The sequence below is a fragment of the Balearica regulorum genome, chromosome 1, assembly GCF_011004875.1.
Source record: "Balearica regulorum gibbericeps isolate bBalReg1 chromosome 1, bBalReg1.pri, whole genome shotgun sequence".
In the NCBI taxonomy this organism is placed as follows: domain Eukaryota; kingdom Metazoa; phylum Chordata; class Aves; order Gruiformes; family Gruidae; genus Balearica; species Balearica regulorum.
The window spans coordinates 87637000-87661957 of NC_046184.1; the positions used below are offsets into that span (position 1 = coordinate 87637000).

General features: G+C 42.4%; 2 protein-coding genes across 3 annotated transcripts in view; one reads left to right on the plus strand and one right to left on the minus strand.

The window, feature by feature from the left end:
* The window catches only part of ATP6V1A (ATPase H+ transporting V1 subunit A), a 219842-nt gene that overhangs the window by 33346 nt on the left and 161538 nt on the right, over positions 1 to 24958 (minus strand). The window lies entirely within an intron of this gene.
* On the plus strand, positions 363 to 23041 carry NAA50 (N-alpha-acetyltransferase 50, NatE catalytic subunit). Of its 2 annotated transcripts, none has more exons than XM_075764545.1 (5): positions 363 to 571; positions 14887 to 15023; positions 15487 to 15606; positions 16568 to 16634; positions 19088 to 23041. In XM_075764545.1, the coding sequence occupies exons 1-5, from the start codon at positions 564 to 566 to the stop codon at positions 19266 to 19268; spliced, it is 513 nt and encodes a 170-aa protein (XP_075620660.1). In that variant the 5' UTR covers positions 363 to 563; the 3' UTR covers positions 19269 to 23041. The 2 variants fall into 2 exon arrangements, with proteins under 2 accessions (XP_075620660.1, XP_075620670.1); XM_075764555.1 differs by having other exon boundaries at positions 365 to 571; positions 14890 to 15023.

Sequence of the window (24958 nt, forward strand, 5' to 3'; positions counted from 1 at the left end):
CAGAGCTTTACCCTCCGGCGCGGGCTGCTTCCTGCCGCCCGCGCGAGCAGCCAGAAGCGCGCTGGGCACAGGGACATCGCGATTGGTCACCCTACACCACGTGGCGAGGCTTAACCACCTCCTCCCCTCGTGCCACGCCCCCTTCCCTCCCAAGTCACGCGGGGGATGCCGGGCGGTGTCGCTCCGTCCCCCCCCCCTCCTTCCTCCCCCTTCCCCTGCCAGGCGAGGGGCGGGGGCAGCGCGTGCGCGGCGGGGGCGGGAACGAAGGAAGGAGGGAGGGAGGGAGGAAGGAAGAGAGGGGGTGAGGGGTCATGCCGGCGAGGCGTCATGCCGGCGAGGCGGCGGGCGGGGGCGCGCGCGGCGTGAGGTGAGGGGTCACGGGGGCGGGGCGACAAGGCGGACGGGCGGACGGAGGCCCATGTGGAGCGGGCGCGGGAGCGGGAGGAGGCTGAGCCGCCCGCGCTGCCCGGGCCGAGGAGGGGGAGGCCGGAGCTGCACTCACACCGCCGGGCCCTGCACACAGCCAGCGCGGACGCCGGCGCCGGCCAGGCCGCGGCCGCACCATGAAGGGGTGAGTGTGGGCCCGGCGCGCCCCATGGGGCTCGGCCCGGCCCGGCCGTGACAGGGCGGTGGCGTCCGCCCGGGCCCGTCTTTGCCGCGTCGCGTCGCCCGCCGCCGGGCGGCGCGGGGAGCGGAGCAGGGCGGGCCCGGGCGGCGCGGCCCAGGCGCGGCGGGCGGGCGGCGCCGCGCTTCGGTGGGAGGTGGGGAGGCCGAACGGTGGTGCCGCCGTCGCTGCCACCCCCGCTGCCGCCGGCAACCGCCTTCGCTTCAGCGGGGGCGGGGGGGTCGCTGCGTCCCTTCTGCCGTCTGGGAGAGGGGCCGCGGGGGGGTGGTGTCAGGGGAGCCCCTTTCGGGGGAGGAAGGCCGGCGGTCCCTTGGCTGCTCGGTGGTGCCCTTTCATCTGAGCAAGAGCTCCCTGCCGGAGCTCCCCCCTCGCCTTAACACTTGTGCTGCTGCCGGAGTGAGAACTCCCCCTATTCTGCCCTGCTCCGCTGAGCCGGTGGGACGCAGCAGCTCATCGGGCTCCCGAGGCATTTCGGCTTGCGGGCTCTACCTGTCCGCAAAGCGACCGGAGAAGGCGGTCGGCAGGGGGGATGCTGGCTGGTCTTTCCTGCTTGTCTGGCGATAGCGAAGAAGCGCTCTTGGGTCTGTCAGAAAAAGCTGCCGGCCTCGGACGAGTAGTTTTGCAGCGGTATTGTTTGTAACATCCTCTTAGCGCTTCTGTTGGCTTAAGTCTTTTTAAGCATTTAATTGCTTAAAGGCTGTACAACGCGGATGGATGAAAACGAGCTGTGTTTTGCGTCTGATTTCTGTGGCGCACAGCTTTGGGCCTGGCTTTGCTACTCGGTGGGCTCTTGAAAACCTAGAGATTTCAGACGTGGTTGGCTGAAACGCTCGAACTCCTGCTCGGTGGAGGCAGCGAGGTGCAGTGTTTGAACGTGAGACAGGAGGCCTTTAGAGTCACAGTTCTGCTCTGGAGGCAGATGACCCGCCTGACCTTGCACAGGTCACTTTGGGACAGGTTTTTCAATGTCGGTTAAATCACCTAATGTTTATTGATTTCAGCATCACCCATGCTCCACAAAACATAATTCTTCCACTCTGTGCCTCAGTTTCTTCATATGCACAAGGGAAGTTTTCCACAGCTGTTTCTCAAAGGAATATTAAACCCACCCCCTTGAAACCGGTGTTATGCAATGCTGGGTATTATTATTCCAGTTTGGCAGCTTAAGGCAGGGTGAATGGAAGCTGAAGCACTTAAGCTTTTACTAAGAAATGGTAAGGGGTTTAGCTTATTAGCAATTGGGGTGAGGTCACACAACAAGACCGCTTGATAACAGATACTTAACTATTTCTTACAGCTTAACTATTTCTTAAGCAGCTTCAGACACCGTGAGGGGCTGTTGAAAGAGTTGAGAGATGATTGCAAATAAACTGACTCTCAGCTGACGTTAAATAGGTGTGTTTGGGATATCGGGCAATCCTTTATTGGCTTGCACCACTCTGCATGAAACAGGGCACTCTGCCTCTTAGTCATCTTATAATGAGCATGACAGAATTTGTGAGAAGAGCAACAGTGCTGATCAGCCAAGTTGAAGTGACAGTTGACACGGTTGTTGTTCAGCAGTGCTCCTGACAAAACTGGGTTTCCTTTTATCCTCCATTGACTGTTCTGCTGTTTTTTTCCAGCTTAGCGCCGCTTTGGCTGTACGTCAGTCGTGATTTGAGGGACAGGGTTACTGGGGCCTGGATTCATGAGGTGGAAGGTGACCCAGGTGTGTCAGGCTGGAGCCATGGAGGTCTTCTGGCAGGTCACAGCCAGAGCTGTCCGCCATGCTGCGGCGCTCCCCAAAGGACTGAGCCATGGCTTTGCTTGCACTGCTCAGGAGTTCTCATTTTGGGGAGCTTTTTACTTTTTGTAACTTTTTTTATATAAAAAGCTATGGAGGAAAAAAACCCCCACATGTCCCTCTCTTCTGCTTCCAGAGAACCAAACTTTATTTCTGTTACTTTACTTTCATTTACAGGCAGGTTTATCACCGATTCAACTTGAGAACTGATCCTTTTAGGTTCTGTACTTGAGTATTTCTGCTTTTCTGGTACTCCTTCATCTCTCTGAAGAGCAGCATATTTCTGTCTTGTCAAAACACTGTTAGCACTATGCAGCAAGTTCTTGTGCAGAATCAAAAATATTCATATTGAATCCAGGTGTTCTCTAAAAATTCAGGTTAAGGCAAATAGGCCAATAGAACTCAAATTGAAAAATAACCCAATTTAAATACAATGAGAAAATCAAAGCACTAGACAAAAAGAGTTCAGAAGGAACATACTAAATTACATAAGGGTGCTCTGGAACAAAACCAAACTGTTAGTCAAGCTACAAAGATCAGAGAAGATCCCTTAAAAACAAGTACTGTCAGAAGATAGATCCAAAAATAGATCTAAAGCTTCAACTCCCAATATACAGAAACTAATGTGGTGTTTGAAGGGATCTGATCTGTCTTCAGTATTGAATCCAAAATTGTGGATCAGTTCTTTTGAACAAACTGACTCCATCTGACAACTTTTTTTGGGAGTGTATGCGTTGCATAGTAACCCACACCACAAAGTACAGAGATAATTTTGGGACCACTAAGACCCATAACATCAGCTGTAATTACAAACAGTCTGCTTTGGCAGAGAAAGAATTAAGAAAGAAACTAGCAAGTTCACTGACGTTTTGAAATTTCAGATCTAAAAGAGATTGTGTAGTCAGCATGCATTGCTTGCAGCCCTCTTTCTTAGCTCTCTGAATTCAAAATCGCACATAGTGTGTTAATAATGCACAGGGGGTTGTAGTGTCTGTCATCAGGATATTTGAGATTAGGTGACTTCTTTTACAGAGGACCTCTAGTTTCAGAGACAGTGAAAGTTTTTTTTCTTTCTGAGCTGCTTAAAATTTTGTGAGTTTTCTCTTATTTGACGAGTTAAACACCGGCTTCTGAACTTGTAATTGCTATTACCTCCCACTTGCTTTTGTGATACCTGGCTTTATGTTCACTCTGTCCTCATCTTCTGAATTATTTTAATAGTTTAGAGGCTTGTTATCTTTCTTTTTTTTAATGTGGGTTGAAAAACTGAGGTAATTCACTGTTCTGTCAGTGAACTTTATGATTCTCTAGAGATGAATTTCTTTTTTTCATTTATTGTATTCCTAAATGTTGTTATTGTTAGTTCTGGAATTTGAAAATCTATTTTAGAACTGGATTTGTACAAGGAAAAATACCAGTGGGAGGGACTTGGATTCTACTGTGTGTAGTAATTTGCCTGTTTTTGTAGAATAGATGTAAATAATACTCCCTGCACTTTACTGCTTTCGCAGTGTTGATCCACCTGTTGCTCCATGTTTTTGTATTTTCATTACAGTTGTTATGCTACTGGTTTTAAGGAAAGAAAACAGAAAATCTTCCATCGTTTCTTGAGCGTTTGTTGGTCGCTGTCTGTGGCCTTTTGATGTCTTATAATAAGGGTGCTTTCCTGACCTGTTTCAGTTGAGATGAAGCCTGTGAGAATAAGTCATCCAGCCTTTCCCTGCTGCCCTTACCTAAAAACCACATTACACAAGGGGTGTAATGCAGGACACGCGTGCTCCGTTGTGTGCTTGTACCTGCTGTGTGACCAGGAGTGTCAGCTCATAGACAGAGCATGTAGCGCACATTACAAGCAGCGCCTGGTGCCTGTGCTCCTGTGCGTGTGTGTTATTTTGTCACGCTGACCAAACTCCTTTCCAGATTTGATGGGAAACACCTGTGGGACCATCATGTGGCAGCATATGTTTAGCCACGTGATGAAAAACTGATTGAAACAGGGAGCAGAGTGCTGTGTGTTACACTGCTGTCTTAGAAAGTAACAGGTACTACTTTTCTGTAGGAGACTGCCTCTAAACTTGTATGTGTTGCAGTGAAGTCTTAGGCTTTGTAGTTTCCAAGGGTCCTGGCTTGCTGTGGAAGAGCCTTTCAGACTAGATGCGAAAAAAAAAGGTAGCTGCTGCCACAGAGAACTTCATAACTGAGAGGCTTTGTAGGCTAGTGTTATTCTAGCTGCCTTTGTAGAAGAGACATCGCAGCTGGGGAATACTGACCATAACATAAAAATAACAATAGTGTATTTAAAGTACGGTGAGTAGTTATGGGTAGGTTCTGATATCTCTGCTTGTTTTGCCTGCGTTCACGAAGTTAAACCCTTCAAGGTCCTGAAGCTGTATGTGTTTCTCATGAGAACAGGGAAGTGTTTTTTTTCTTTACTCTCCTGAGTTACAGTATTACAGAGTTTGTGCAGAACTGTTGGTTTGTTTCCATTTGCAAGGCACAGTGCTATAAGCTTAACGTATATGGGAGGAAGTTCCAAGTTTATGAGAAAACTGCTGAATTGTCGTATGCACTGGAGGCAGGACAAAAAAGGTAATTGAGCTTGAAAATCATTGTTTGGTTTTAGGATTTTTCTGAGCCTAGAAATGTCAAAGTGTGAGCTCTACTTTCTGCATTTAATTTCATGGATGGTAAATTTAGACTTTGCCTATGTGCATGCTTACAAATAGCTTAATGTCTTCTAAGTTTATAAAAACTCAGTGTGGTTTATTATAGGTACTTTAACCTAATTTATAATGCTTACCACTTCAAGTTTAATTCCATAACCAGATTAAGACATTCCATGAAGTAGGAAGGATTGGGAGGATAGGAAGGTAGCATAGGGATAGTAGCCATTTTATTGAAACACTTTAGAACCCGGTCTTGGCTTTTGAGTGGTGTTTGACCATTCTGTTCTTTTTACAGTATACGTGGCTTGTTAGTATATAGATTGGCTTGCTAGGTTGGGACATTTCTGTGAAAAATGTAGTATCTTTAGTTAATCAGCAAATACCACAGACTCTGCTGCCATCTCCTGAGGACAAGAGAAATGATGCATCCTCCTTTGCCACATTAAATCTCTTCTAAAATGGGGAATAATGGGTGATGGTTGAGCCAGAAAAATACTTTTATCCAAGTGGAAATGATTCAGAACTTGAAGAGCCTGCCCATTTGGCAAGCATTAGAATTGTGCAGACCAATAATCTGAGAAGGCGCTAGATATTTTTACCCGGAAGAGGAGGAAAGGACAGGAGAAGTCGAATCTTTATATTTGTTTGGGAATTGATAAGAGAGAAGTGCAGTACCTCCTTACATCCCTTCTGCTCTGAGGCAGGCAATGTCAGGATTACTTTTTGCTCCGTGCTGAAAGGGGAAGGGAAGAAGTGACCTATGTGGGAGTTTTAAAGCAGCAAAAGTTTGTCAGGAGGGAGATTTGAGGTGAGGAAGTGGGGTGGGGGGAAGAGAGAAGCAGTCTATCATAGAAGAATTGCTGGTTATTTGGAGACTCTTGGACTTGAAGACCTGAGAGCGGAGAAGCACAGCATTGAAATGGGGTAACTGTGTATTTGTGTCAAAGCATATTGAATTAATTCATTATGGGAAGGAAATGAAACAAGGCTTTATAGAAAATAGAGTCAAAACCATTTCCACAACACTGTCACTAGGTGACTAAGATTAAGATATTTGAATTTTCCTGGGGGCAGAGTAATATTTTTTTTTAAAATTGATTGAAAATACCGTGCTGCATGGTAATATCTTGATGCGTGAAGTGCTTCCTGAGCTCGCTTGGCCTTCCTTTTCCTTTTCCTCATTCTTTTCCAGACTCCATGTGATTTTTGGCCCTTAGCAGACTAGAATCTTGAACCCTGAAAAAGTTTCCTATTTCCACCATCTGACCATTGTATTTATCTTCTCTTGAGAGTATGAGGTGAGATCCAGGGCAGCAATTTAAGGCTTGTGAAAGTTTTCTTTACGTGGAATTTCTTGTCAGTATAGATCACAAATTAGGTTGAAACTTGCAATTAAAAGAGATTTGTTTGGTTTTTAAAAAGTGGCTCTTTAGCACAAATTTTCATTTGAGAACATTCTTATGCAAAACTGGGAAAAGTAAAGGGAGAAAAATAGCTTTTTGTGCTTGATGTTAGGTGCTTGCAATGATTGTTGCCTTAGAAGTATTTGAAGGTAGGTGCATAAAACTGGTAGCACGTTCTGTTAATTTTTCACAGTATATTCTTTATATAATGCATGATTTGAGCACCTCAAAAAAACCCACCAACCCTGGGACTGAAATCCGAAGTATAGACAGGAGGCCTCTAATAACCTGCCATTTCTTCTCTGCTAATCTAATGGACACAGCCATTTGTAAAGAAAGGTGTTTCAGTGACTTACAGAAATAGTTGGTGTGAAGCAGATAAATGCCTTCCTCCTGATATGTCAATTCTATAGTTTCTTACCTAACATAAGTACAAGAAGTGCCTTTGAGCTATATAGATTTATGTAAATAAGGCACTTTGTGAACCCAGCATTGCTTCTATTTTGAATTTGAAGGTAAGCCTCTGTTCTCACCTGAGGATCATCAGGTACTTCATGAACATTAATTAACGAAGGTTCATGATCTGGAAGGCAAGTAAGGGTTATAATTGTTATATCCGGGGACACTGAGGGTATGAAAAGGGGTGGTAACTTGTGAGATGTCTCAGGGTATTGGTAATGCAGACACAAAACTAATTTTCAGCCAAGTTGTTTCAAACTGGTAAAGTACTTTTGCTTTGCAATCATGGTTCAAAATCTGAATGGTCTTATGAGCTTACTTGACTAATAATGAAAAGTGGTTAAACCAGCAATGGAGAGGTAGGATTTCTGGCAGCTCTTTATCTGCTGTATGATCGCAGGCAAGTTGTTTCCTCTTTCACCTGACTTTGATGCACTTGGGATTGGCAGATATATCTAACCCTTTACCTCATGAGGTGCTGAAGCAGCAAAGCGTTACAGGTAAGTGATGTATATATGGTTGCTTTTCTGTTCTAGACCAATTACATTTATTTCTGACATTTTGGAGTTTGAAAATCCTGTCAGCTGGGCATGGTGTTTCCTGCTTTTTGTATCCAGCTGCAGAACGAGATAGCTTTCAATTTTCTTGGGGAAGTTTATTTTTATTTGACACTTGTTGAAATGACCTCACTGTTTCCCCCTTGCAAAATCAGACATCTGAGATGCTTCATGATTGCACTGCTACTTTAGCTTTAGGGTTGATTTTTCTTTTGAGATCAGAGTTGAGTCTAGATTTGAGGTCTAGTACAACTCTCGATGAACAGGTTTCAGCTGGGAAGACTGTGAGGCTATTGTAGCATAACTGTGTTTCTTGTATGTGAGAACTGGCCAGTCTTTTGTACAGTGGTCAGGTTTTCTAGGTTGAAGCAAAGTGAATTATCCAAATATAATGAAGAAACCTTGACTGTAACATGCTGTGTATTTTTTTTTATTATTATTTTTGTTATCAAGGAGATAGGCAAGGAGGGTCTGAAATATGTGTCGGGGAATTACAACACATGCCAGTGAAACCTATTTGCACTGAGATACATTTGAATCTCAAGTCTTGAGTAACGTCTTCTGTTAATTCTGATTCTAAAATTGCTTAGCTTTCTTCAGTACATCACTGTCCCCTTCTACAGTCCAGCACACAGCTGGGGGTAACTTCCAGCCAGGGTATCAAGTGTCATGCAAATACATGTTTGCAGTAGTAAGTGGGGCTAAAGAAGATCAGTGGGGCTCAGAAGCAAATTGGTAAGACTTTTTGCATGCTAGGCTTGTACTTATCCTTCTGGTTTTCTGACAAGTGAAAGCAGAGTAGATTTACAGCCTACAGATCTTCTAGATAATTGAAAACATACCGGTCTGCCCACAAGAACTAGACTAACGTGTGCGCCTAGCAAGACAGCTCATCTGTTTAAAAAAAAAACCCCAAAAAACAATCCACAAAAAACCCACAAAACCAAACTCCCCCACACCCCCCTACCCCGCTCCCCCCCCCCCCAAAAAAAAAAAAAAAAAACCACACTAGAGAGGGTCTTTTGGCTTTGGAGTTGAATCTAAGCAAAGCCACACCCTTCAGGTCTATAGCTTTCATAGCTCTGGTTTGGTTTTATTTTATGAGTGGATTATCCTGTCTAGACTCCTGCTTTGACTTGGAAGCCAAAATAGAAGCAATAAAGCTAGTTGGCTGCTTAGCGGGTGACAAACCTTCTCTGAAGTCCTCTAATTTGTTAGGGCCCTTTTCTCCCCCGTGCTCCCTCTCCTGACTGTTTGACAATACCTCAGTAAGTTTTGCAAGTTGCAGATACAGCTAAATTTAGCATGCCAGATGCCTTCAATAAGCCTGAGCCTAGCTATCAGTTACGCCGAGATCTGTTTCAGTCAGGCACATCCCTCTGGGGAGAGACTTGCACTATTTAAAGTTGAATGAGACTGAGATTCTTACAACATTAAGAAACTTGGAATTCCCCCTTCTTCTCCCTGATGTTGGTTCTAAACTTGTGTTCAACGCTTACTATTCCCTGGGACTGAATTTGTGTTTCTTCTTGAAGTGTAACTCTGGAAATTGGCTTTGTCTTGAGCTATCATTCTTTATAGCAGTTCTCCTTCAGTATACGTTGAGAGGCAAAAGGCGGCCTTAGTATAAGCAAATGCTAATGTCTCGTTTAGCCTGTGTTACTTCCAGTCTGAATTTAAGACATCATAGGAAAAATAGTGTTCAAATCACAGCCCTGCAGTAGTTTGCAGACAGAGGAATGCAGCTGCAATAGGACTAATCGGACTGCATTTGGTCCTACAAAAAGTGCGAGTTTTTTTTCTAGCAAGTGCTTGAAGGATCTTAGGGCACTGGCATGCAAGAGCAGCACTGTTAATGTTGATGTTCTGGGCTTGCATCCAGCTTCAGTAGCTGCTGCATGTCACCTCACTGAAGTCCCACTTCCATAGGGATTTCATGGATCACTCTTCACTTCCGTTCTTACATCGCTGGGCAGTGTCGCTGTGCACTTTTAACAAACAGCAGCCTTACATACCAGAAACTGGTTCCCTTCACTAGTGAAGCCTCAGTGCATTTCTTCCTCAGTAACTGAGTCACAGTATGTTGCAGTTGTGAGAAATGCAAACATAATCCTAGGATATGTCAGGAAAATGCTTCCAGTAGAGATGGGAAAAACTTACTGCTGTTGTACAAGGCAATAGTAACTATTTGGGGTGCTGTAAGCACTCCTGTAAGCAGTTTTGGTTAGCCACATTTAAGGAAAATCAACCTGAAGGAATGGAAAGCAGAGCTAGTATGACAATAGTAGGATTTAAGAGGCAGTCTTAAAGGCAGAGGCCAGGAGCTTGGCTTTAGTTACAAGGAGGAAAGTATAAAGAGGTCATGGTGGGTCTCTGAAAAGGCATGTGGGGTCAGGTGTATCGGTGCCCATTGACTACTGAGGCTAATGAGCAATGAGAGACGGTATATGGGTAGAACTTGAGTATGTTTAGAATGGAAATCAAAAGAAAGCCTAACTATGAGAATAATGGTAGCTTGGGAACAGCCTTGCAATGGAGGATGTCTGAGTGGCTTCAGAGGGCTGGTATTCCATCTAGGAAAGTGTACGGATTTGTAGAGCACTGTGGTAAGAAGAGGCCTGATGTGATGAGCCAAGAGTCCCTCATCTATCCATATTAAAAACAGTTGCTTGGGATGGGGTGGCTGACTTTGGTCCAGAAGCTTTGCCACCTAAGGTGCATACAGTTGACTGTTGATTGCTCATGGAGTGCTATTTGAGATGTAGGATGCCAGTAATAAGCGTGTTATCTTCTTATGAATATTATTGGAATAATAGAATAAAATAATCTGTTAAGGCATGTCCCTTCTGGGCACTTCAGGCCCTGTACACATCTTTGTTCTCCATATGCTAATTTGAGCTCAGGATTTGTTTGGGGTTTTTTTGTTTTTTTTTTTTTTCTCTTTGCAACAGCAGAGGATAGGTATTTCTGGTCAGCCTATACTGAGCTGGAATGCACAGCTCTGGCCTAATCAGACCTTAGCTGATTTAGTAAACTGATGTTACTGATTTGGCTGAGAGGTGACTTGAAGAAGCTGGTCTACTTGTAAATAGCTATTTAACTAACAAACAAAACCCCAAAGCTGTTTCCATTACTCCAGTGAAAAGAAAGGAGTGACCATTTTGTGTCCTTTGTTACAGGTGCTTTGTCTTGGATCTCTTGAGGCTGGGGTAGTTTTAAGTCCTTATGTTCAAAGTGCATGTTGTTTGGTAAATTATAAGATGTAGCACAAAAATGACCCCTGTGCTGTTCTTGCACAGTACTTCCACTTTAAACTGGAGTAGGCTGGCACTTTTGCTCAAGAACCTACCAGTTCTGCCTCAGGCAATCTTTTTTTCTCTTCTTTATGCTGGCAGAAAACTCCAATCAGGGGACTGATGTGGGTTAAAACTAAACTTTTCTTCTTTTGGCTAGGTTAATTTTAATTGGGGTTGGTTCACCACATTGTTGCACAAATATTTGTGCCAGCAAGAGGATGGAAATGAGTGGCTCAGGGACAGCAAGACCGCTGCTTTCGGCGGCAGTGCCAGCTTCCTCATGTTTTTACTCAAGGCCTTGGTGGCACTTTTGCCACGCTGTCCTCGGGCAAAGTGATGAACTCTCATGATGTGGGTCTTCCTTTCCATGTCCTCATTTAGTTTGCTTATTAAATGTTTTTGTGTGTAATAGATGTGGTGCTGATTTAATCAGCTAGTGCTATATACTAAAGTAGTTTATGGTTTGAGTACATACTATTTAAATGGACATATTTAGCATATTGATTTATGCTTCCTGCAGTGTTTCTCAAACTTTTTTCCTGTCATCCTCCAGGATAAATCACTGGTGCAACTCTCAAGCAACAAGGCAATAGCTAGTGACAGAGCACAGGAGGCAGGCAGAAGGAGATGGGAGGAGGCAGCAATGAATGTGGCAAGGGGTGTGAGATATAGGGGGACACCCCCAGGGCTCTAAGAGATCTGTCAACAGCACGTTTTAGCCACCTACTACTGGAACTTGTTTCTCTGTCCTGATGCCAACCTCAGAGGTGATGTTGTGGCTCAGCAGCCACCAGCAGCCTTAGACTCAGCTTCTGCACTTATTTATTTGTTCCCTGTCTGAAACCTTCTTGGTGGAGGTCCATCTTCTGGCCATGGCCTCTTTCTCAGCCATCTTGTCCTGGCTGCCCCTGACAATATATCTTTGTCCTGTTGCATTGTCATCAGAGGTATTCCATAGTGACTGTCTTCTAATGCCTGATTTCTTGCTTCATTATTTTAAAATTAATTATTTACTAATATTAGAAAACACACTGCCTGATAATAGTCTATGTCAGAGATTGTTGCTCAAGTATAAAGAGGGACTTGCTCTATAACAGCTTTGCCATCAGTTCATCATAAGAGTTCATGCTACTGTTACTGATCTACTGAAGCTTGGATCTGCTGATACAAAAACTATCACCAAGGTTAATACACAATTAAATCTTTTGGACAAGAACTCTAGGCTTTCAAGGGACTGAGTGTGAATGTGAGGTTTTTCTCTTCCCTTACTGACCTCCTTCTCTGCAGCTAATCTGATCTAACTGGGCAGTGGAGACTAGCTTTCTTTGTTTTCCACCCTTATGCAAACTGCAGCAAAAGAGGCTGCTGGGTCTTCTCCTCACTCCTAGTATGAGATTACTGAGGTCCTCTACTCCAGCAAAACTCTCTTCCAGACGCAAATACACCCAGGAACCCACATGCCACGGTTTTATTCCTACCCTTTGCGAGAAAAGGTAGCAGCACTGCTGGCTGGGATGTGAGAAGGGCACAACTTCCCTTCTGGATGCCTGAAGAAGCCTTGCCATGCTAGGCTGAACAGCTGTGCTAAGCTGGGCCTAAAACAAGTATTACAGTTACCCCACCATCTAATAACTTTACTATCATTTGATAGTGTGCTTGTTTACAATGGGAGTACTTCTGTGGTGTGAGGAGATCATCCTTACTAGCTCAGTACTTACTTTGTTTGGAATATAATTATCAAAGGGACTTGCACAAGCAGTGATACATGAAGAAAGAAATCTTAATACTGAGAGCAAAACTAATCTAGAAGATGGGAAAGGCTGTGAAACAAAAGGCTGGTGGTGATGGGAGTCATGGAAGGTAGATGTTGCAGACTATTTCAGCACAATGTAGTGGTTTATAGCTAGAAACTTTAGAAATATATCCCATTGCTGTTGCTTGTAGTATGCCTGGGTATCTTGACATGGATGAGATGCAAGAATATGGAGACTGTTGCTTCCGTCATTGTTGAGATCACTATTGGAGAACATACTGTCCAGTTCTAGTGAGATGTCTCTCAAGAGATTGCTTTACAAGTGGGCAGAGCTCAGGAGCAAACTACAAGGATTCATGGCTTAGCAATTGCTCTTGCACTGATGAGGGGAAAAAGATCGACATGTTCAGTGTGGAAGCGGTAAGATGAAGAGCTGCCTGGAACAATTTGCAAGCTCCCATACTGGCATGGCATGCTTGATGTCATAGGGCTTTTTAATCTCCTTAGCAAATGTGTGACGAAATGTTAGACTTTGGAGTCAGCAAAGTTCAGTAATGTAAATGCCATCCATTAATTCTAAGTAGTTAGAACAATTAACTGGAACATATTAATCTGATGGAGAACTAGAAAATCATCAACAATCCATTAGTTAATGCTAGATGGTTCTCTAAAAGGCAGGCCCTACTTAGAAATTGTTTAGTTTCTGTCAGGCTCACTAGGGAGATTGTCTGGTCTGTGTTATACCAGAGAGTGGGCAATGGTGATCCTTGACACATAAGGTTGAAATAGTTTTGCAGAACTGAAGACTGTATTCTTTGCTGGAAAAGAAAAGCAGAAAGTGGGTGTGAGGGCAAGTTACACTTCCTGAAGTAAACGTTATTCCTATAGCTTTTTCTGATAGTTTTGTAGGCTGCAGTACAATGCCTAGAAAGCACTGTATATTTATCACCCATAGTTGGTAGCAACAACTAAAACTAATATGATATCTGGAGTACTAATCGTTTAAGGAGTTTTAATATATAATCAAGGTCAGTTAATAAAGCAGAAACAGACCATACTCTACATTGTTTGGTACAGTTCTTGAAGAAAAACGTTGTTGGTTATTATCTCTTCATTGTTTCACTGTATTATGTAAGTTAATCTGGGCTGTTGTGTCCTAGGCATCAACCTATATGAAAAAACAAGTTGCATAGGGAAAAGAGGCATTGGGGATGGAAAGCAGCTGGTGCATGTTACTAGAACGAACTTTGAAGCCTGGTGTACGAGGATCTTAGAAAGCTGTCTTTTGAAAACGTAATTTGACTTTTTGGAAAAAAAAAAAAGTCAAACAGTGTGTTCACCACTGTTTGGGCAGAAAACAATCTGGTTACCTGTATGTATTCAGTAAAACAAGGCTGGGATGAACCTAGAATTGTGTGTGTTTCTAACTTGGCATGTGTTGGTTTTGTACCTGCCTAGGTATTCTGCTGACCATTTGGCAAAAAAATTTTATTATGTTGGTTTTCTTATTTTTCATTCTTGTAGTCCTCGTTAAAACTGTCTACCTGCACCCAAGAAGCTGGCTTGGGGAATATGAGCACCTAATTTTTTTATTTGCTTCTATATATGTAGTGTTTCTGTCAGGAAGTTAGTCTTAGAAAAGGGAGAGGCTTGCTCTGTTTCTTTTGAATATAATTCAGTCAGTACTGGTGTTTTAAGACTCTGATTCTGCTCTCAGCAAGAAGAATGACTTCAGTGATGATCACAATAGATACGTGTATTGCCTTGAGAGTGGCACACAGGCTTAATAAGTTAATTGTTGCTTTTTAGAGACAGATGCCTAGTAATGACTTAATCTTTGTCTAAGCATAAGCTTTATGTTGATAGGTGGTAAAATTAAGGTTGTCTTTGAAGCATGAATAAGGATTTAATTTTCTTGGTCTGTATTCTAGCCTCCTGACCCTCCCATCTTTTTCTTTTTTCTTTTTTTTTTTTTTTTTTTCTCCCTGTGATCTTGATGATCAGTGAGGAAATTAATGGGATAAAGTTAAAGCAAATAATCCTACAGAGATTAGTGCTCTCCTGTCTCCCACTCAATAAAACCACACATATACCATGGTACGTCAGCGCTAAGTGTGGCCTGAGAAACTTCTGACTGTATAGTACCAACTGAAATTGGGTTTGGGAGTTAAATCAGCCACCAACAGAAGACTTAATTATATGGGTTGAATGTTGCAGTGTAAATATGTAATGAACTGATTATTAGGTGGGACAGTTCTCTAAGCATAAATAAAATTAATTTTTGGTGTCCTTAGAAATTTTGCAGTGTGTCAGATGTTAAGCATGTTTTGATTTGTTCCAGTAGCCGGATCGAGTTGGGAGATGTGACGCCACACAACATTAAGCAGCTGAAGAGGCTAAACCAGGTCATTTTTCCTGTCAGCTACAATGACAAGTTCTACAAGGATGTACTGGAGGTTGGCGAACTAGCCAAATTAGGTACAAATGTTCTTGCCAGTAATTGTGGGCTATGGTATCAGAAGTGGTCATCGTTGCTATCCATAATGGTTTTGAATAGCCAATCCTTGTATTTTGTTGTTTTACATAATGAAAAATAACTGTTTGGATAGCTCTAAAAGCCACATTCCCAACCTCAGAGGGTTTGTGTTCTAAATAGATTCCATTTTACTGGGAATAGGCATGTTTTCTGTTACAGCAGAAAACTTGAGATATGTGTGCTTACCTCCTGATGTCACTGCTAGTTGGTTTGAACTGTAATAAGCCAACCACTGTGTCAGAGCACCATTGGTAACTTCACTCCAAGTGTTAAGCCACAGTGTATGATATTTTATCTGGATGGGAGAATTGGCAAGAGGGAAGGAAGATACAGGGCGTAAATGAGGGAGCTGTATGTACGGTTTGAGACTTGTGACTGATAACACTTTGTTTCCCTCCCTGGCAGCCTATTTCAATGATATTGCAGTGGGAGCAGTGTGCTGTAGGGTGGATCACTCCCAGAACCAGAAGAGACTGTACATCATGACACTGGGATGCCTGGCACCCTACCGAAGGCTAGGAATAGGTAAGGAGGATCTTCTTTTGTATGTCAGTCATCAAAGCAGCCAGATTGCTGTGCAGCCTTCTAAATGCTCTTTCTGGATTTTTAACCAAGATAGTACACTTTCAGACCACTGATTTCTTTGGAAGGGGCTTTGGGGAAAGAGTATGACTTATGATGTGCTCTTTTTTCCTGCCTTTCAGAAATGGCCTTTTTATAGAACTTTCTAATTCAGGATTTCAGATTATTTTAATCTTAATCATGTTATCATACTGTGATGTAAATGCTCTGCTTCTACAGATGTGAAAATTGATGCACAGAGATATGAAATAATTTGTCAGAGGTATGCAGCCAGTATGCAAGTCATGTATAAGTAGAACTCAACATTCCTTCATTAGTTTATCTCTTCACTCTTCTAAATGAAGGGGTTTTTTCCTATTTATTTTTGTCTTTATCACTACTGATTATTGCTGCTCAGGGGTACTATCTGCTTTCTGTCTATACTGAAATTAGTTCTTTTCTCCATATTGCAAATCTGTAGGCCAGATTAATTCAAGACCTTACAGTAATCTGTTTGCTTTCACAAACTGGAATGAAAAGATAACTTTATTTTAAATTATTTTACTAGGCCTTTATTAGAAAAACTTAACCAATGCTCTCACTGGTTTATACATTGTTTTGACTGTAGTTTGAGGTGAGTTTGAGACCTTGAAGCTAGTATTTAAATAAGCTGCTTTATACGTATGCTTCTGGACTGTTGGGGGTTTTTTTGATCCAAAGAAATAATGAACTAAATTTTGTGAGCAGTCAGAAAGATAGTGAAATACTCATACCCCATGTTTTATTTGCCTTTCCTAGTTCTCACCAGCTCTGTCACTTTAGCCTACCTTCAGTTAAGCTGCCTCCCCTCAAGAAAGCCCTTAGCTAATAACAGACTTGATTGTGCACTTCTGGTGTTCTTAAGTATCTCTTTACCTTTCGGCAGGAACTAAAATGTTGAATCATGTCTTAAACATCTGTGAAAAAGATGGCACTTTTGACAACATCTATCTGTAAGTAAATGAGTTACGCTCATGCATTTTTGGAGAGATGATGGAGGCGTATATGGGAGCAAAGGGAGGGAGACTGAAGAGCATTTTTAGTGTATTTCAGTAGGGTCATGGAACATCTTGGAAGTACTAGCAAGAAAGCTAGGGGTCATATTCTGGGCTCGTTCTGTGATGCTGAGAAAACCAAAAGCTTGCTTGCTTTAGAAGAGCTTCTGTAAATTTGCTGAATTTGAAAGTAGTTTAGTTACAAAATTATGTTCTATAGCAGAATTACACTGTATGACTAAAAATATTTGTGAAACAATTTTTTTTACCAGTGTCATCTTCAGAATGGAAAACACTGCAAGTCTTGCATGCAGTTTTGATGCATTTGCTGTCTTTTACAACAGTACTGTATGGGTTAGAACATCAGATCAAGAGGTGCTTGCAAGCACTCTAGGTTCACGTTCAGTAGCAAGGCCCAACTGCTTATTCCCATTCTTGCAGTCTGCCAGGTCAGCTATTTGTGCAGCGATACAGTAAACTAGGTCAATGATAGGACCCAGCTGGGGAAGCTGTTTTCGGTTTTATTTCTGGGTGTTTTGGGTTTAGGGGGATGGTGTTGAGTTTTTGTGTGTGGTGTTTAGGGGTTTTTTGTTTTGTTTGTTTGGGGTTTTGTTTGTGTTTTGGTTTTTGTTTTGTTTGGTTTTTTTAATCAACTGTATGTCTATATAAGCATGCAGACATAAGAACAAGCACTGGGGTAGAGGACAGGGCTGCTTAAAAGAGCACCGCCATCCTAATAGATCCATATGGAAATAGAGCCTGAAATCCATAGATGCCAAAGCTTTGCTTCCCCTTCGCTGCTGGCTGCACACTTCTGCTTCTTCTTGTGCATTGGTGTCTGTGCGATTAACGAGTGAGCTGATGCAGTTTTTGGCCAGATTGTTTCTCTGCACCAGCTTCTTCCTTGTCCATCACTGCCTGCTTACACCAGTACAAGCACAGTGCACTGGTAGGGAGAATCCCACAGCAGGTACAGCTTGGGTGGACTTATGCTGCCACAGAACTGGACCCTGAATTCTTGCCAGGACCGCTGAAGATGCTTAGTGGGGAGTGTTTCATACACTGGTATCGCTATAAATGGAAGGACTTTCTCCTCAAGCTTAGTCCACCTCTGCCATGAGGTGCAAAGTCTTCCAAGTCCTCTACTGTTCTAGCTTCATGCCATCTTTGTACGAGGAACAGGTGTTTTAAAGAGGAGTCTGAGTAAAGCTGCTCGTGGCTTGTATTCCTGCTCTCCTGCGTCAAAAGAAGCGGTAACAAAATCTGAGATGCCTGCTGGTTGGCACAGGCTTTCCTTTTTGCTTTTGCACGTCACTGTGTGCACAGTGAAGGAACAGTTCCTCCATAATCCTTCTTTCCACTTCCCAGAGAATTCTGGGATGACAATAAATAGCCCCCAAAGTTGGGCCTAACAAAGTTCTTCTAGTGGCCCATTGATTTTATTACTGTGTCTGTTGCTTGTGCATCTTCTGTCTGAACATACTATGCAGCTTTGGTATCAGTGGCTAAAGTTGTAATTAGGAAGTTTCCTTTTAGCTATTTGATGTTTATGGGGCTTAACACAAACATCTTTTGTTGTGTTCTGCTGTTGCTTCCAGAGTTGCTTTGGTTCTATAGTTATGCAGCATGTTGTCATGACAAAGTGATTCATGAGCTTGTGCAGTGTCCACTGAATTTTGGGAGCGTTTAATGAATGCCTTTTGCTGAGCCAAACTTTTTTTTTTAATGGAAATTGTGCAAATAAATATCCTAGTTGCTTAGAATGAAGAAATGATGTCTGTTTGGTTTGGAGGCTTTGAAACTCTTGGAATATGGTAGCAAGATCTGTAAAACTCTGGGGGAGACAGATAAAAGGAGAAAGGACTTTGTCAGTCCATAGGGCTGCTTTGTGCTGCCATAGCTTTTTGTGAAGAGAGAGGTGTAGTTACTAGTGAGCAAGGAGTTAAAATCTTATCAGACACCATTGCCAGTTTTGTGTTGCAGTGTGTAAGGATCGTCACTCAGACAACTGTTTTGGTCATCTGAGAAGAGTCACTACAGGAAGTTTAAAATTGGCTCTACAGTGAAACTTTGTTATGTATTTCCACAAAGTAACTGTCACTTCCAGATTAAGAAAAATTTAAATTACCGAGCTAGTAATGCTTCAGAGTCTCTCTGCTATTTGTGTCTCTTTTTCTGAGGGGAAACTTTTGCCACTTCTCAGAATGATTGCCACAGGCTGTCCAGGAGCTGTGTGTTAGCTCAGGATTGTTTGGGAAGACCAAAATTTCCAGTCCTGAACTTACACCATCATTCCTGTCTCTAGATATCTCCTTTTCTTATCTTGTCTTTGACCGTTCTGAGCGTGGAGGCAGAATACTGTACCACAGAAAGTTCTGATACCTGTCTCTCTATCCTCCTTTCTGTCCCAGGCATGTCCAGATCAGCAATGAGTCCGCAATTGACTTCTACAGAAAGTTTGGCTTTGAGATCATTGAGACGAAGAAAAACTACTACAAGAGGATAGAGCCCGCAGATGCTCATGTGCTGCAGAAAAACCTCAAAGCCCCTTGTCTTGGCCAGAACGCAGATGTGCAAAAGACCGACAACTGAACAAAACCCCAACGAACACTTTCTTGCACTTGCTTGTCGCCAAATAAGGAAAGAGAGGCCTCTTCATTTTTTTCTTTTGCGTTTTTTGGTTTTGTTTTTTTTTTTTTACTCCACACCTTTACCCTCTTAATTTTTTTTTCTTGACCTCTCTCCAACAAAATGTAATGCTTCTTCCAAGGATTGTCCAATCATGTTTGGGGTTGGTTGGGTTCTTTTTGAGCTCTCCTTTTTTGTTGTTGTTGGTGGGGTTTTTTTTTGTTTTGGGTTTTTTGGGTTTGGTTTTTTTGGGGGGGTGGGAAAAGCTGTGCAGATCTCTTAAGTTTGAGGTGTGGAGGGCTTGAGCAGGTTATCCTGATGACAAGTTTCCTTCAGAATTATCTCTTTCAGTAAGCAGAATGTAAATCCAATGGGGGGAAAAAAGGAAAAGCAATATCTCGTCCTTTGACTCCTACATTATTGTGGTTTTTTTATAACCTACAGGGTACTTTACTTCCCCCCCCCCCCCCATCTTTGAATGTTACTTCAGTACTTCCCACTCTTCCTCTTAATTCCCCCCCACCTCAGAAAATATGTTTAGTTCTTCCCAGTATTTTTGAGTATGACTTATTTCCTCCATCTTTTGCTGAGAAGGGCAAGCTACTTTACCATACCTTTTCACTCTGCCTGGGCTGATCTTTTTTGAATGCTTTTTTTAAATACTCCTCACCCAAGCTGGTGCTACAATTCTTAACTGACTGAGAGGAGGGTTTAGAGTGGTCTTTGTTTTTTCTTATTTTCATTTACCCAACTCCCAGCAGACTTCTGCTAGAGTAAGAGCTAGATCTGGTGTTGGCAAGAGTAACCTTGTAAAAATACGAATCCTGAAACAAGACCCTTGCTTTAAAAATGGGTAAAATGCTGTAGGGCTCATTGAGAGTTAGTTCTATCTGTGTTGTTGGGATAGGAAAAGTGACTGTGACCACTTTACCAGCTTTGATACAATAAGGCAAGCACCCCTCTCCAGATAAATTTGTTACAGCTATTAAATCTGTGGTGACAAATCTGAGATGAGGCAAGGGTTGAGGAAACCAGGCAGCAAGGCTGAGAAGGCAAACATGAATCTGACCCTAATCACATAGCTTTGCAGGGGTCTCCTGGATTTGCTTGGGATTGGCTTGGCTTGCTGTGTTTATGTGCTCCTTTGGGAGGAGGTGTTTTAGAACTGCACAGTTTGCTCCTTTGAAGGTTCTTTTCCTCTTTCCCTGTTCAGTGGTAATAATGCAGTTCTCTCGTGAGAGGGTTTTCATGGAGCACTGGAGAAAACAGCATATATTAGAGCATTTTATGGGTTTGGAAAATGGGCTGACTGGCTTCTTCCTAGTACTGTAACCTCAAAGCTACAGTAAACTCTAGTAAGCTCTGCTTTGCATCTTTCATGCTGTGTTTGCGTGAATATCAGTGCTCCTTTCTATGCACTGTTGCCAGCAATTTTATGTATGCCAATACAAATACCAACTTGAGCTTGGAGTCTTCTCCAAGCACCTGGGAAAGTGCACTGAGCTGAGACAACACCAACCTGCCCCATCCCCCAAGTAGATATTGAACTGCATTCCTTTCCTGTTTGTTTTTTAAAGTTTAAATCTGCATCTTGAATTCATCCACTTTGAAAGCCTCCAACCTATAGTGCACATTGCAGCATACATCTGGTTAATAGGTGCTGTCCAGTCATTCAAGGGCAACTTGAGAACCAAGATTTTGAAGACGGGAGTCGTGAGGCAAGGGACAGCGTGCCTCATTGCACGTTATGCGGTCTTTGATACCCGAGTGGTGACTATACAAGCTGCTCCAGAATTACTCCTCCTTTCCCAGAGGTGTGTAGTGTTTGTTGGAGTGCATCTTGACAGACCTATGCCAGAAAATGGCTACTCTTATTTGCTGAGTTTGCACTAACTGAGCCTTGGGGATGGGCAGATGGCTAACAACAAAAGCCCCTCTGCATGGCCTAAGCACCTCTGTTTGCAACACTTGGTGGCAGATTCTGGCTAGAAAGACGCAAACGGTTTCCTTGGCCAGAGGCAGCCTAGTTTTGACAAAACCTTATTTTTAGTACTGCTAGGACCTGCTTGCACTGGTTATGTTGGCAGTTCCAGCATCTCTGTAGAAGGGGATGTATTGAAGCACAATTAGCTTGTCGTATGCCAACATAGTTTCCCTGGCCATCTGTAGACCAAACCAAGAGAAGTATGTGGAGGGAGAGAGATAGCATTGTATGTGAGGATGTTTGTGCAGCACAGCTGTAACTCAGACCATAGCTGCCTCTGGTGCCAAGCAAAGTGCTCTTCATTCTTCTAGAACTAAGTGGTAAGTGTTTGGGTTGGGTAGATGGGTGTGGGGATATGAACTCTTAGGATTTGCTGTTGTCGTAGGCTTCCACAAATCGGTGTGTTTCACAGACAGTTTTCCTTCAGGTTTAAAAGTACGAGTCTGATGTCTGAACTTACTTGGATTAACCTTTGTTTCTGTCTCTTTTTGCTTTGGGCTGCCATCATTCTATGAATGTATCCCTGAAAACAATTCTTAAAGCTCCTATTCCGCAGCAAACCTGCCTCATTGTAACTTCTGATAAAACGTTTTGTAGGAGGTGGAAGAGAGAGTAACCACAAATCTAAGACTCCTTTTCCCAGGCTATATAATCCTGGAAAACGGTTGTTGAATCTTGAATACAAGGTTTAATCTAAATCTCGAGGAGAGCTGTGTTCCCTGTACATGGATAAGGGCGAGTGAAGGTCAGTAGTTCTGGATGACAGTTGTATTTTATTAGTATATCAGCCGTGTTGAGTGTGGGAGAAGAATGCTGTATCTTAGTGCTGTTACCCAGAGACACTGAAATTGTGTGAAGTATGGACTTCCTGCAGAGGACTTCACTTACTTTGTTGCTGCAGCAGGACCTCCTTTTAGCTTGAAAATAGCAGCTTACAAGCAACTAAATTTTTAAAAATTGGGAGTTTCAGTGGGGAAAAAAAATACCAGCACTTCCTGTTCTGGATGAAGATCTAGCAAGAAAAATGTACGCAACTAACAGTTTTAGAGTGTAAATTGTGTATATATGAGTTATTTCTGAATCTCTCCAACTGGTTTTGTCATACATCAGTTGAAGTATGAAGATATTATCAACAAAAAGACTCCTACTAGAGGAAACCATGGTACAGGGGAAAAAGAATCATCCAGGAGAGATATCCCTCATTTTTGGGAGGGGGAAGGGAGAGATTTTATTTTGTGTATACAGAAACCGGCTGAGTTTACATGATGCAGCTAATGGTTAAACCTGCCAACTAAATATGACATACTGTTACAATTGAAACAAACTTATGTGATATTTTGTTAAATCTTGATGGTGCCCTGTGTCTAGTAAAAATTTGATCCCCCAAATTGTTTTATTCTCCCCAATGTTGTAATCCAGGGTCAGCTGCTATGCACAAAGTCTGTGTTTTGTAAGTGTTTGCTGACTTGGATGTTTCTTTTGAATCTGCAACAACTGCTTCCTGATTAATTTGGCTAAGACCACCCCTGGTCTCTTGAGTTAAGATTTAGTCAAAGGTATGCTGTATGTAATTTACAGATGCATTCTCAATGTTACAAGTTAAGTTGCAGGGGGAGCAAATTCTTTACAATAAGACGGTCCATTTTTAATCTCTATCATTGCCCTTGTTGTACATCAGGAGCATGTTTTTGTTTTTTCTTGAACTCTTTAGAAATATCGTTCAGAATAAACGTGCACTATTTGAGTTATGTCATTTACGACTTGTCGTGCATTTTTTTGCTGTTCAGCTGTTTCCCTCTGAAAACAGATACAGAATATTCCTCAGATGTTTCTTAAACTGTTGGAAAATTTCTAACACAAAGTGTGAGTTGTGCTGCTATGATGAATGCCATGGGTGTCTGAAAACTGAGGAGAGTGGGGTCTGTTTGTTTGTTTTCCCTGAAGTTACAAGCCTTTTCTCAGAAATCCTGTCTTGTGGGGTGGTGGGGAGAAGAGGAAGAAGAACTGCCCTGGAATATTTTTTGCGTTGACTAGTGAGCAGTCTTGAAATAAACAGACCAGGCATCAAGAACTGTGTGTTTTGGGCTTTATAGGTTAAATATTTTTAAGGATACAAATTAATTGCTAGCTATTGCAAATCTTGATGACAACAACAATCTTTGAAAAACTATGGTCTGTACCTGTAAAAGTAACTGGTCTTAAGATGCAGCAAGTACTCTTCCATACTGACTTTTCTCAGAAAGGTATATAAGTAAAACTCATCTGTCTCAACTATTCCAGTCCCTTCTGTTAAAGCCATTTTTGTCTGTAGTTTCTGTTCCTCTCCTGCTTTGAAGTGCCATTTATGAAGTGATAAAGTTGTACTGTGGTACAGTTTCTGGAGGAAAAAGAAATACTACCCCAAGTATTCTATAGCATATTCTGTAGTCTGTTCATATAAATATTCTATGTGCTTATTTAAGTTCCTCTAGAAACTGCTATATCAGTAGGTGGAGTCGCTGCATTCATTAGGAGAGCACGCAAAAGCAAAGCTCAGGCTCTGACACTTGACTTTGGTCTTGAGCTGCTGGTACCAGCTGTCTTCCCTGACCTCTGCTGGAGGGCCTGGAAGGCACAGCTGGGCATGAACTGCTAACAGGAGTGCAACCTTCACCACTCTGGCCTCACCAGCAGCTGCAGAAGCTGTAAAACTTTAGCTGTACTCAAACTACTGCAAATGTTCTCCAAACTGCTCAGCTTTTAGCAATCTCCATCATGTTTCTTCTGCACCTTCATGCCAGTCACCTCTCTCACAGCCTGTACAGTTTTAGACAATTCAGTTACTCTTTTACAGAGAAACTAGCTGATACCCCTGATAGTTTGTGTTGCCCTTTCCCAAAGTTTTGCTGGTTCTACAAGCAGGTCCATTCCCCTCACTCTATTCAAAACTTGCGTATTTACAGGGCCCTTGTAATAACTTTTGGTGTGCTATTATCTCTTAGTTGTAACAGTTTGCTTTTTTTTTTTGTTACTAAGATAATATATTTAAAGAACAGTTACAATGCCAGGATCTAATAAGCGAGTGTGGTAAGTAGTCATTCACTTCACATGAAAAACTGGGATTGTTGTTTTTTTCCCCAGTGTGTACATCACCCTATTTACCTGTGCTGGATACAGTTTGCTGTTGAGTGGACTGGGCATTGTAACATTAGAAGGTTCACCTGTCATTCCTCATTCTTATTATCTTGACTAACACCTTGCAAATTTTCACCTCAGTGACTTCCTTTTTTAAAATACTGTTGAAGGAGTATAGAGCCCAGCACAAATCTTCTGTTGACCCTCTCACTAGTGTGAAAACTGATCTTTTATTCCATAACCTGTGATTTCAGTCTTTTAAGCAGTTCTCTGTCCCTGTGAGGATACTATCCTCTGATCTTGTAGTAGCTTACATTACTGAAGAGCTTTTGGACTGGGATCTTTTATTTGAAGTCTTTTTGAATATCTACCAAACCAATCTGTCAGCTGAGCGTTGTAATCTGTTTCTGGCAACATTACTTTTCTTCCCATAGGGGTTCTCCAAATCTATTTAACCCATCTAGTCCAGATGCTTTGTATGGGACGCATGACTGTTGCCTTATGTCCTTTTCTCTTGCCCCTAAAGAGGCATTAGTTAAACCAGATGACGGAAAGG

What these genes read in the sequence shown, in the direction of transcription:
- NAA50 (XM_075764545.1), top strand. An exon ending in CTACCGAAGGCTAGGAATAG is followed by an intron (nt 15,607 to 16,567) that starts GTAAGGAGGATC and finishes ACCTTTCGGCAG; the next exon opens with GAACTAAAATGTTGAATCAT. An exon ending in ACTTTTGACAACATCTATCT is followed by an intron (nt 16,635 to 19,087) that starts GTAAGTAAATGA and finishes TTTCTGTCCCAG; the next exon opens with GCATGTCCAGATCAGCAATG.